General features: G+C 38.1%; 1 protein-coding gene across 2 annotated transcripts in view; it reads right to left on the minus strand.

The window, feature by feature from the left end:
- The window catches only part of LOC133612694 (ubiquitin-conjugating enzyme E2 Q2-like), a 29886-nt gene extending 21767 nt beyond the window's left edge, over positions 1 to 8119 (minus strand). Inside the window, exon 1 of one of the 2 annotated variants that reach the window (XM_061970332.1) lies at positions 7855 to 8119. In XM_061970332.1, coding sequence (XP_061826316.1) covers positions 7855 to 8013 — 159 coding nt within the window. In that variant the 5' untranslated portion in view covers positions 8014 to 8119. The remainder of the gene's footprint in view (positions 1 to 7854) is intronic. The other variant, XM_061970330.2, reaches the window with a different exon arrangement.
- Positions 8120 to 13806: the final 5687 nt, after the last annotated feature.

Genomic DNA, 13806 nt, shown 5'->3' on the forward strand with positions numbered 1-13806 from the left:
GGGGAGAGGGAAGTCTGGGCTTCTTTGCCCTGCGACCCGACCTCGGATAAGCAGAAGAAGATGGATTATTGATATATTTCTTGCTATTTTATGTTGTATATTTTTTACATGACATTTCCAGTTCAATTTGTCATCAATCGTTATACTTAGAAATGTGGTTTCATTTACTCTTTCAATTTGTACTTCCTTTTATTGTCATTCAAATGGGAACTTTACAGTACAGATAAGAACGAAATTTCGTTGCATTAGCTCATGTTAGTAAAAGAGCAATAAGGTGCAGATATAACCTATTTGTGTTTGACTTTCTCATCTACTATTACCAAATAGCATTATTTTAGTCTTACTGGGATTCAAAGATAGTCTGTTTTGGTCAAAACATCTTTTTTAATGTGTTCATTTCTTCTGTTATTATTTGCATTAGCTTCTCTGTGTTCTCTCCAGAACAAAACGCCGTTGTGTCATCCGCGAATAATACTAACTTTATGGTTCGGGCATCTGGTCAGGATGCCACCCGAATGCCTCCCTTGGGAGGTGTTTGGGGCACGTCCGACCAGTGGGAGACCACGGGGAAGACCCAGGACATGTTGGGAAGACTACCGTATTTTTCGGAGTATAAGTCGCACCGGACGAAAATGCATAATAAAGAAGGAACAAAACATATATAAGTCACACTGGAGTATAAGTCGCATTTTTGGGGGAAATTTATTTGATAAAACCCAACACCAAGAATAGACATTTGAAAGGCAATTTAAAATAAATAAAGAATAGTGAACAACAGGCTGAATAAGTGTACGTTATATTAGGCATAAATAACCAACTGAGAACGTGCCTGGTATGTTAACGTAACATATTATGGTAAGAGTCATTCAAATAACTATAACATATAGAACATGCTATACGTTTACCAAACAATCTGTCACTCCTAATCGCTAAATCCCATGAAATCTTATACGTCTAGTCTCTTACGTGAATGAGATAAATAATATTATTTGATATTTTACGGTAACGTGTTAATCATTTCACGCATAAGTCGCTCCTGAGTATAAGTCGCACCCCCGGCCAAACTATGAAAAAAACTGCGACTTATAGTCCGAAAAATACGGTATGTCTCCCGGCTGGCCTGTGAACGCCTCGGAATCCCCCAGGCAGAGCTGGACGAAGTGGCCGGGGAGAGGGAAGTCTGGGCTTCTTTGCCCCGCGACCCGACCTCGGATAAGCGGAAGAAGATGGATTATTGATATATTTCTTGCTATTTTATGTTGTATATTTTTTACATGACATTTCCAGTTCAATTTGTCATCAATCGTTATACTTAGAAATGTGGTTTCATTTACTCTTTCAATTTGTATTTAGACTTAGACTTCCTTTTATTGTCATTCAAATTTGAACTTTACAGTACTTATAAGAACGAAATTTCGTTGCATTAGCTCATGTTAGGATAAAAGAGCAATAAGGTGCAGATATAACCTATTTGTGTTTGACTTTCTTTTCTACTGTTACCAAATAGCATTATTTTAGTCTTACTGGGATTCAAAGATAGTCTGTTTTGGTCAAAACATCTTTTTTAATGTGTTCATTTCTTCTGTTATTATTTGCATTAGCTTCTCTGTGTTCTCTCCAGAACAAAACGCCGTTGTGTCATCCGCGAATAATACTAACTTTATGGTTCGGGCATCTGGTCAGGATGCCACCCGAATGCCTCCCTTGGGAAGTGTTTGGGGCACGTCCGACCAGTGGGAGACCACGGGGAAGACCCAGGACATGTTGGGAAGACTACCGTATTTTTCGGAGTATAAGTCGCACCGGACGAAAATGCATAATAAAGAAGGAACAAAACATATATAAGTCACACTGGAGTATAAGTCGCATTTTTTGGGGAAATTTATTTGATAAAACCCAACACCAAGAATAGACATTTGAAAGGCAATTTAAAATAAATAAAGAATAATGAACAACAGGCTGAATAAGTGTACGTTATATGAGGCATAAATAGCCAACTGAGAACGTGCCTGGTATGTTAACATAACATATTATGGTAAGAGTCATTCAAATAACTATAACATATAGAACATGCTATACGTTTACCAAACAATCTGTCACTCCTAATCGCTAAATCCCATGAAATCATATACGTCTAGTCTCTTGCGTGAATGAGCTAAATAATATTATTTGATATTTTAATGTGTTAATAGTTTCACACATAAGTCGCTCCTGAGTATAAGTCGCACCCCCGGCCAAACTATGAAAAAAAACTGCGACTTATAGTCCGAAAAATACGGTATGTCTCCCGGCTGGCCTGGGAACGCCTCGGAATCCCCCAGGCAGAGCTGAACGAAGTGGCTGGGGAGAGGGAAGTCTGGGCTTCTTTGCCCTGCGACCCGACCTCGGATAAGCGGAAGAAGATGGATTATTGATATATTTCTTGCTATTTTATGTTGTATATTTTTTACATGACATTTCCAGTTCAATTTGTCATCAATCGTTATACTTAGAAATGTGGTTTCATTTACTCTTTCAATTTGTATTTAGACTTAGACTTCCTTTTATTGTCATTCAAATGGGAACTTTACAGTACAGATAAGAACGACATTTCGTTGCATTAGCTCATGTTAGGATAAAAGAGCAATAAGGTGCAGATATAACCTATTTGTGTTTGACTTTCTTTTCTACTGTTACCAAATAGCATTAATTTAGTCTTACTGGGATTCAAAGATAGTCTGTTTTGGTCAAAACATCTTTTTTAATGTGTTCATTTCTTCTGTTATTATTTGCATTAGCTTCTCTGTGTTCTCTCCAGAACAAAACGCCGTTGTGTCATCCGCGAATAATACTAACTTTATGGTTCGGGCATCTGGTCAGGATGCCACCCGAATGCCTCCCTTGGGAGATGTTTGGGGCACGTCCGACCAGTGGGAGACCACGGGGAAGACCCAGGACATGTTGGGAAGACTACCGTATTTTTCGGAGTATAAGTTGCACCGGACGAAAATGCATAATAAAGAAGGAACAAAACATATATAAGTCACACTGGAGTATAAGTCGCATTTTTTGGGGAAATTTATTTGATAAAACCCAACACCAAGAATAGACATTTGAAAGGCAATTTAAAATAAATAAAGAATAATGAACAACAGGCTGAATAAGTGAAGTTATATGAGGCATAAATAACCAACTGAGAACGTGCCTGGTATGTTAACATAACATATTATGGTAAGAGTCATTCAAATAACTATAACATATAGAACATGCTATACGTTTACCAAACAATCTGTCACTCCTAATCGCTAAATCCCATGAAATCTTATACGTCTAGTCTCTTGCGTGAATGAGCTAAATAATATTATTTGATATTTTAATGTGTTAATAGTTTCACACATAAGTCGCTCCTGAGTATAAGTCGCACCCCCGGCCAAACTATGAAAAAAACTGCGACTTATAGTCCGAAAAATACGGTATGTCTCCCGGCTGGCCTGGGAACGCCTCGGAATCCCCCAGGCAGAGCTGGACGAAGTGGCCGGAGAGAGGGAAGTCTGGGCTTCTTTGCCCCGCGACCCGACCTCGGATAAGTGGAAGAAGATGGATTATTGATATATTTCTTGCTATTTTATGTTGTATATTTTTTACATGGTATTTCCAGTTCAATTTGTCATCAATCGTTATACTTAGAAATGTGGTTTCATTTACTCTTTCAATTTGTATTTAGACTTAGACTTCCTTTTATTGTCATTCAAATGGGAACTTTACAGTACAGATAAGAACGACATTTCGTTGCATTAGCTCATGTTAGGATAAAAGAGCAATAAGGTGCAGATATAACCTATTTGTGTTTGACTTTCTTTTCTACTGTTACCAAATAGCATTAATTTAGTCTTACTGGGATTCAAAGATAGTCTGTTTTGATCAAAACATCTTTTTTAATGTGTTCATTTCTTCTGTTATTATTTGCATTAGCTTTTCTGTGTTCGCTCCAGAACAAAACGCCGTTGTGTCATCCGCGAATAATACTAACTTTATGGTTCGGGCATCTGGTCAGGATGCCACCCGAACGCCTCCCTTGGGAGGTGTTTGGGGCACGTCCGACCAGTGGGAGACCACGGGGAAGACCCAGGACACGTTGGGAAGACTACTGTATTTTTCGGAGTATAAGTCGCTCCGGAGTATAAGTCGCACCGGCCGAAAGTGCACAATAAAGAAGGAAAAAAACATATATAAGTCGCACTGGAGTATAAGTCGCATTTTTGGGGGAAATTTATTTGATAAAACCCAACACCAAGAATAGACATTTGAAAGGCAATTTAAAATAAATAAAGAATAGTGAACAACAGGCTGAATAAGTGTACGTTATATGAGGCATAAATAACCAACTGAGAACGTGCCTGGTATGTTAACGTAACATATTATGGTAAGAGTCATTCAAATAACTATAACATATAGAACATGCTATATACGTTTACCAAACAATCTGTCACTACTAATCGCTAAATCCTATGAAATCTTATACGTCTAGTCTCTTACGTGAATGAGCTAAATAATATTATTTGATATTTTAAGGTAATGTGTTAATAATTTCACACATAAGTCGCTCCTGAGTATAAGTCGCACCCCCGGCCAAACTATGAAAAAAACTGCGACTTATAGTCCGAAAAATACGGTATGTCTCCCGGCTGGCCTGGGAACGCCTCGGAATCCCCCAGGCAGAGCTGGACGAAGTGGCCGGGGAGAGGGAAGTCTGGGCTTCTCTGCCCCGCGACCCGACCTCGGATAAGCAGAAGAAGATGGATTATTGATATATTTCTTGCTATTTTATGTTGTATATTTTTTACATGACATTTCCAGTTCAATTTGTCATCAATCGTTATACTTAGAAATGTGGTTTCATTTACTCATTCAATTTGTATTTAGACTTAGACTTCCTTTTATTGTCATTCAAATTGGAACTTTACAGTACAGATAAGAACGACATTTCGTTGCATTAGCTCATGTTAGGATAAAAGAGCAATAAGGTGCAGATATAACCTATTTGTGTTTGACTTTCTTTTCTACTGTTACCAAATAGCATTAATTTAGTCTTACTGGGATTCAAAGATAGTCTGTTTTGGTCAAAACATCTTTTTTAATGTGTTCATTTCTTCTGTTATTATTTGCATTAGCTTCTCTGTGTTCTCTCCAGAACAAAACGCTGTTGTGTCATCCGCGAATAATACTAACTTTATGGTTCGGGCATCTGGTCAGGATGCCACCCGAATGCCTCCCTTGGGAAGTGTTTGGGGCACGTCCGACCAGTGGGAGACCACGGGGAAGACCCAGGACATGTTGGGAAGACTACCATATTTTTCGGAGTATAAGTCGCACCGGACGAAAATGCATAATAAAGAAGGAACAAAACATATATAAGTCACACTGGAGTATAAGTCGCATTTTTTGGGGAAATTTATTTGATAAAACCCAACACCAAGAATAGACATTTGAAAGGCAATTTAAAATAAATAAAGAATAATGAACAACAGGCTGAATAAGTGTACGTTATATGAGGCATAAATAACCAACTGAGAACGTGCCTGGTATGTTAACGTAACATATTATGGTAAGAGTCATTCAAATAACTATAACATATAGAACATGCTATACGTTTACCAAACAATCTGTCACTCCTAATCGCTAAATCCTATGAAATCTTATACGTCTAGTCTCTTACGTGAATGAGCTAAATAATATTATTTGATATTTTAAGGTAATGTGTTAATAATTTCACACATAAGTCGCTCCTGAGTATAAGTCGCACCCCCGGCCAAACTGTGAAAAAAACTGCGACTTATAGTCCGAAAAATACGGTATGTCTCCCGGCTGGCCTGGGAACGCCTCGGAATCCCCCAGGCAGAGCTGGACAAAGTGGCCGGGGAGAGGGAAGTCTGGGCTTCTTTGCCCCGCGACCCGACCTCGGATAAGCAGAAGAAGATGGATTATTGATATATTTCTTGCTATTTTATGTTGTATATTTTTTACATGACATTTCCAGTTCAATTTGTCATCAATCGTTATACTTAGAAATGTGGTTTCATTTACTCTTTCAATTTGTATTTAGACTTCCTTTTATTGTCATTCAAATGGGAACTTTACAGTACAGATAAGAACGAAATGTCGTTGCATTAGCTCATGTTAGTAAAAGAGCAATAAGGTGCAGATATAACCTATTTGTGTTTGACTTTCTCATCTACTGTTACCAAATAGCATTAATTTAGTCTTACTCAGATTCAAAGATAGTCTGTTTTGGTCAAACCATCTTTTTTAATGTGTTCATTTCTTCTGTTATTATTTGCATTAGCTTCTCTGTGTTCTCTCCAGAACAAAACGCCGTTGTGTCATCCGCGAATAATACTAACTTTATGGTTCAGGCATCTGGTCAGGATGCCACCCGAATGCCTCCCTTGGGAGGTGTTTCGGGCATGTCCGACCAGTGGGAGACCACGGGGAAGACCCAGGACATGTTGGGAAGACTACCGTATTTTTCGGAGTATAAGTCGCACCGGCCGAAAATGCATAATAAAGAAGGAAAAAAACATATATAAGTCACACTGGAGTATAAGTCGCATTTTTTGGGGAAATTTATTTGATAAAAGCCAACACCAAGAATAGACATTTGAAAGGCAATTTAAAATAAATAAAGAATAATGAACAACAGGCTGAATAAGTGTACGTTATATGAGGCATAAATAACCAACTGAGAACGTGCCTGGTATGTTAACATAACATATTATGGTAAGAGTCATTCAAATAACTATAACATATAGAACATGCTATACGTTTACCAAACAATCTGTCACTCCTAATCGCTAAATCCCATGAAATCTTATATGTCTAGTCTCTTACGTGAATGAGCTAAATAATATTATTTGATATTTTACGGTAATGTGTTAATAATTTCACACATAAGTCGCTCCTGAGAATAAGTCCCACCCCCGGCCAAACTATGAAAAAAACTGCGACTTATAGTCCGAAAAATACGATATGTCTCCCGGCTGGCCTGGGAACGCCTCGGAATCCCCCAGGCAGAGCTGGACGAAGTGGCCAGGGAGAGGGAAGTCTGGGCTTCTTTGCCCCGCGACCCGACCTCGGATAAGCGGAAGAAGATGGATTATTGATATATTTCTTGCTATTTTATGTTGTATATTTTTTACATGGCATTTCCAGTTCAATTTGTCATCAATCGTTATACTTAGAAATGTGGTTTCATTTACTCTTTCAATTTGTATTTAGACTTCCTTTTATTGTCATTCAAATGGGAACTTTACAGTACAGATAAGAACGAAATGTCGTTGCATTAGCTCATGTTAGTAAAAGAGCAATAAGGTGCAGATATAACCTATTTGTGTTTGACTTTCTCATCTACTGTTACCAAATAGCATTAATTTAGTCTTACTGGGATTCAAAGATAGTCTGTTTTGGTCAAACCATCTTTTTTAATGTGTTCATTTCTTCTGTTATTATTTGCATTAGCTTCTCTGTGTTCTCTCCAGAACAAAACGCCGTTGTGTCATCCGCGAATAATACTAACTTTAAATATTTTATAACTTCACAAATGTCATTTTATATAGAGAGTGAAGCAAATATTTGGCTAGCATGCATGCTAGCGTTACTTCCAGTCGGTAGCAGCTAGCGAAGCTACCGCCGCGTCGTTACTATTATTGTATTATTCGACGTTTGGACGGATCGCTTCCTGAAAGTTCACTCGGCACAAAAGCGGTCTTTTGTGGCGTTGACACGGACCACATTCGAACGGGTGCGCAGGCAGAACGAGGCCGACTCGGCGGGTTGCAAAGTAAAGTGTGAGTTAGCTCGCTGGCCTCCCGGACCCACCGTGATGTTGCAGTGGATGATCAGCAGCTTCTCCCCGCTCACGTTGAACTGGCAATTCAGTTCGTCCGGTTTCCAGTCTATGATGCGGAACCGTTCGTGGTTTGGGTCAAAGATTGACTCGAGAAACTTCAATTCGGCCTTCAGCCCCGACACAGACATCTTGTACTCATCTCCGGACGAGCAGGCCGCTGGCGGAGGGGAACTCGGGGCGGAATGCGGTCGAGTCGGCTCTGCGGATCTCGCATGTTAGCGTGAGAACGACAACAAAAGGGGCTGCGGGGGGAACGTCGGCCAGGGGGTGGAGATAAAAGATGCCAACGTTCTCCAAAATGCGTGCATCATAGAGTTAACGCATTCATCTCACAACTAATAACCCATTCATAGAAAGACTATTATTTCATATAATAAGAAAGGGACAAGCGGTAGAAAATGGATGGATATTAAGAAAGAGAAGTTGAATCGGGTCCCTTTGATATTTTTTTTAGCATGCTAGATTGTAATATTTTGATGACACAGTTGCCAAATATCCATCCATTTTCTTCCGCTTATCCGAGGTCGGGTCGCGGGGGCAGCAGCCTAAGCAGAGAAGCCCAGACTTCCCTCTCCCCAGCCACTTCGTCCAGCTCCTCCCAGGGGATCCCGAGGCGTTCCCAGGCCAGCCGGGAGACATAGTCTTCCCAACGTGTCCTGGGTCTTCCCCGTAGCCTCCTGCCGGTCGGACGTGCCCCAAACACCTCCCTAGGGAGGCGTTCGGGTGGCATCCTGACCAGATGCCCGAACCATAAGGTTAGTATTATTCGTTGATGACACAACGGCGTTTTGTTCTGGAGCGAACACAGAGAAGCTAATGCAAATAATAACAGAAGAAATGAACACATTAAAAAAGATGGTTTGACCAAAACAGACTATCTTTGAATCCCAGTAAGACTAAATTAATGCTATTTGGTAACAGTAGAAAAGAAAGTCAAACACAAATAGGTTATATCTGCACCTTATTGCTCTTTTATCCTAACATGAGCTAATGCAACGAAATGTCGTTCTTATCTGTACTGTAAAGTTCCAATTTGAATGACAATAAAAGGAAGTCTAAGTCTAAATACAAATTGAAAGAGTAAATGAAACCACATTTCTAAGTATAACGATTGATGACAAATTGAACTGGAAATGTCATGTAAAAAATATACAACATAAAATAGCAAGAAATATATCAATAATCCATCTTCTTCTGCTTATCCGAGGTCGGGTCGCGGGGCAAAGAAGCCCAGACTTCCCTCTCCCCGGCCACTTCGTCCAGCTCTGCTTGGGGGATTCCGAGGCGTTCCCAGGCCAGCCGGGAGACATACCGTATTTTTCGGACTATAAGTCGCAGTTTTTTTCATAGTTTGGCCGGGGGTGCGACTTATACTCAGGAGCGACTTATGTGTGAAACTATTAACACATTAAAATATCAAATAATATTATTTAGCTCATTCACGCAAGAGACTAGACGTATAAGATTTCATGGGATTTAGCGATTAGGAGTGACAGATTGTTTGGTAAACGTATAGCATGTTCTAAATGTTATAGTTATTTGAATGACTCTTACCATAATATGTTATGTTAACATACATAACAACAGCGTTTTGTTCTGGAGAGAACACAGATAAACTAATGCAAATAATAACAGAATAAATGAACACATTAAAAAAGATGGTTTGACAAAAACAGACTATTTTTGAATCTGAGTAAGACTAAAATAATGCTATTTGGTAACAGTAGAAGAGAAAGTCAAACACAAATACAAATAGACGGAATATTGAAAGAGTAAATGAAACCAAATTTCTAGGTATAACGATTGGTGATAAATTGAACTGGAAATGTCATGTAAAAATATGGTGTGCCAGGGCATTCATGCATTATTTATTTAACGCTTAAATCCCTGGGGTTTACATCAACTTCAGATCTATCCCTCATTTCAAAATGTTTTAATTTTGTTTTATGTTTTTTTTTTTCCTGCCCTTTTTCGTCAAAGAAAACAATGCTTTTTAATGGCAAACATACAAAATATGCAAAATCTTCCACCAAAAATATTTTTCAAAGTGGAATATTTCATGTGAAGTAATCGGAGCGTTGGATAGGTCAATACTTTGTAAAAACATTGATTTTGATTCAATATTATGTTTTGAGCAATGACAGTTTTAAAGGAGAAAAAACAGCTTTGTTTTATAGGTCAACATTGCAACTTTTTCTAAATTACATTTCACCTGTAATTTGTTTTAATTCCACTTTTGTTATGTTTTTGTTTATTTTACAATTTATTTTTAAGTGCATACTAACATTGACAGAGGTCACTGCAAACTTTATTGTGTTGTCGACTCAGCTTCACTCATCCAGCCATCTTTTTCTGTGTTTTTTTTAAATTTATGATGGATTATTTTAGGAACTATTTAAGAACCTTTCCAAAAATCTATTTTGGAAAACATTTCTTTTCCACAGATTAAAACAGTGTATATGTACGTTCCACCGCTAGATGGAGCCAGTGCACCAACATAGCCACAACCAGATTTGTCAGATTTTTTCCTTGGTATTTCCATCAAACTATCCATTTTTCTACTGCTTTAAATTATTTCAAAAAAATAAAGATACAGTTCAATAATAAGGTTGCTTGAATCAAATGAAGAATGTCTAAGACAACCGACACTCTTAAAACGAATGTGTTGGAAATCAACACATGTTTTGTGTAATGATGATTTCAACAAATGTGTTAAGTCACAGGATTTTCCTGAGGTAAAATAATAAGACAAGTTAATTACTAGTAAACATGCTATGCTCACTCCAACATAACACACAGTCGGTATAGCTACGGTATATTTAATTTAGAACAGTGGTTCTTAGCCTGGGTTCGATCGAACCCTAGGGGTTCGGCGAGTCGGCCTCAGGGGTTTGGCAGAGCCTCCGCCGCGGAGGTCAAGACACGCCCGACTCATCGTGTAAATAAAAACTTCTTCCTGTCGGCGTATTATGGATACCCCCAAACAATGTTCCCTCTAATTTTCCATATGTGTGAGCAAACGCAAAAACTCCTTGAGCATTCAGTGGAGCACATGTGAGCGACGTCAGACCTGCAGCACACCTGTCCCAAACCTGGCTAAATAACAAGTTCAATGTTTTATTATTATAATCAAATGACAGCAGTCATTTCCATGAGATTATTTTCAAATATAAGTATTTTGGCCCACTTTCAATGACTATAACATATTGTTTTTCATGAGCTGTGTACTAGTATTGTATGTCTGGGTCGGGGGGTCCTGCTTTGGAAATAATGTGTACCCCTTTCAGATATCGCATTTAGTTCCCACTAAAACATTCACATGTTGCACAATGAGATGTAAACATGGGATCATGTGTACATTCCTGTAACTTTCTGTTTGTAAAATATACCTTTATTAGTATTTCTTTAATATAATAAATCATTTTATGATTTTATGGTTCGGGTTCGGTGAATGCGCAAAATGGAACTGGTGGGGTTCGGTACCTCCAACAAGGTTAAGAACCACTGATTTAGAAGCAGCAACAACACAAGAAACAGGTACTTACATGCAGTGCCTTCTTTGCCTGCCTGCCTGCCTTGAGTGATACTTCCACTTGACTCTCCCACTTTTTTGAGGGCAACACGTCACAAGTTCCGATGCAAATGTTCACTCTTGATCAGTGTGATTTAAAAAAAAATCTACACCTTTGAATTAGCATGAACTCATTAGACAAAATAAGACTGCCATTGTTAAAATAAATCAAAAGATTGTCATTTTTTTAACACTCAACACCCTTCAACACCAACACTGATAATTCAACACTTTTGAATTTGCTGTGTAGCAATATGGCTCGCTGTTCGTCAGCAGTTCATTTGCACATGCAAAACTTTACATCTTGTCAGTAGGTTACAGTCACAAATTCCCAGCAAAACTACCACTATTACACCCTTTGGGATACAACAGCGTGCAAGTAGACTGGAATATGCTTACCTTCATTAAGAAATTTGGACTGATACAGTCGCAGAGGTCCGGTAATGGCCACATAGATCCACAAAAAGGCGGGACGGGCGGGCAAACGTGCTTAAAACATCGAGTTTTATGTGGCTGACTTTCTTTTTTTTTTCCAAAACACTATGGCATTCCAGCTGATTGGCCAAAGCTCATGACACAATGTTGTGTAGAATGTCTGTGTAACTTTCCCCTCAGAAAAATCCTGTGACTTAATACAACATTTGTTGAAATCATCATTACACAAAACATGTGTCGATTTCCAACACATTTGTTTTAAGAGTGTGGTCTGAGAAGTAAAAGAATTGTTCACATGTTGTTAATATTCAGTGTTTTATTGTTCATAGTTATTATTGAAAAACCCACTTTCTTCATTTTAATGCACATTTTGGGTGTCCCATTCAGTAAAATTATATTCCGTTTTTTTTAAATGACCGTGAGTCTTGAACTATAGAAAGTGTTTCAGTGATTGAAATCTGCGCTTTTGAGTGTGATAGGAGTTATTACGGTAATCTAGGTCAGTGGTTCTCAAATGGGGGTACGCGTACCCCTGGGGGTACTTGAAGGTATGCCAAGGGGTTCGTGAGATTTTTTTTAAATATTGTAAAAATAGCAAAAATTCAAAAATCCTTTATAAATATATTTATTGAATAATACTTCAACAAAATATGAATGTAAGTTCATAAACTGAACATCAAATCAAGTAGGCTATTCTATTCATTACAATGCAACAATGCACCAATGCAATATTCAGTGTTGACAGCTAGATTTTTTGTGGACATGTTCCATAAATATTGATGTTAAAGATTTCTTTTTTTGTGAAGAAATGTTTAGAATTAAATTCATGAATCCAGATGGATCTCTGTTACAATCCCCAAAGAGGGCACTTTAAGTTGATGATTACTTCTATGTGTAGAAATCTTTATTTATAATTGAATCACTTGTTTATTTTTCAACAAGTTTTTAATTATTTTTATATCTTTTTTTCCAAATAGTTCAAGAAAGACCACTACAAATGAGCAATATTTTACACTGTTATACAATTTAATAAATCAGAAACTGATGACATAGTGCTGTATTTTACTTCTTTATCTCTTTTTTTCAACCACAAATGCTTTGCTCTGATTAGGGGGTACTTGAATTGAAAACATTTTCACAGGGGGTACATCACTGAAAAAAGGTTGAGAACCACTGATCTAGGTCACAGCAGCTCAGACCAGGAACAAAGCAGAGTGGGCGGGGTTTGTTTTCAGAGCAGCCAGCCCGAAAACACGTGTCAGAAACAGATGCGGAAGCAGATTTTTGGAACAAATAACTAAATAACAGTGATAATATATGATATTGTAGGTGTTTATTACACTTTGCATTCATATTTTGCTGTTTGTTACATTTTTGTCGCGTTTTGCTTGATTGTAAAATTTGTCCATGGAGGAGCAATGTTCATATGTTGTTAATATTCAGTGTTTTATTGTTCATAGTTAATATTGTAAATCCCACTTTCTTTATTTTCATGTACATTCTGGGTGTCCCATTCAGTAAAAAAACGTTTTTTTTGAGGTGGCCTTTTTTTAGAACTCTATCGGACATTGTGACTTTTGGTATTAGTGTTCCTTGAAAAAAGGGACCCAAACACACATATTGTACAGCAGATTTTTACTGCTAAATGTGTATATATCATTTATACACACATACACATTGGTGCCCCAGACACATTTTTTTCTCTCAATGTGGCCCCCGAGGCAAAATATTTGCCGAGCTCTGATGTATATGGACACTAAATAGCACAAGAGATGAATCTTTTCAAATCTATTGAATGCTTATTGAGCCTTTTAGGCCACCATAGAGCAAACAAACAAATGTTTTACTGCTACTTTATCTTCATGAGTGCACGCCCTCCCTTACAACAGAGCTGTGTTTTTCTTTTTTGGCACAT

The sequence above is a fragment of the Nerophis lumbriciformis genome, linkage group LG10 (genome assembly GCF_033978685.3).
Source record: "Nerophis lumbriciformis linkage group LG10, RoL_Nlum_v2.1, whole genome shotgun sequence".
NCBI classification, from domain to species: Eukaryota; Metazoa; Chordata; class Actinopteri; order Syngnathiformes; family Syngnathidae; genus Nerophis; species Nerophis lumbriciformis.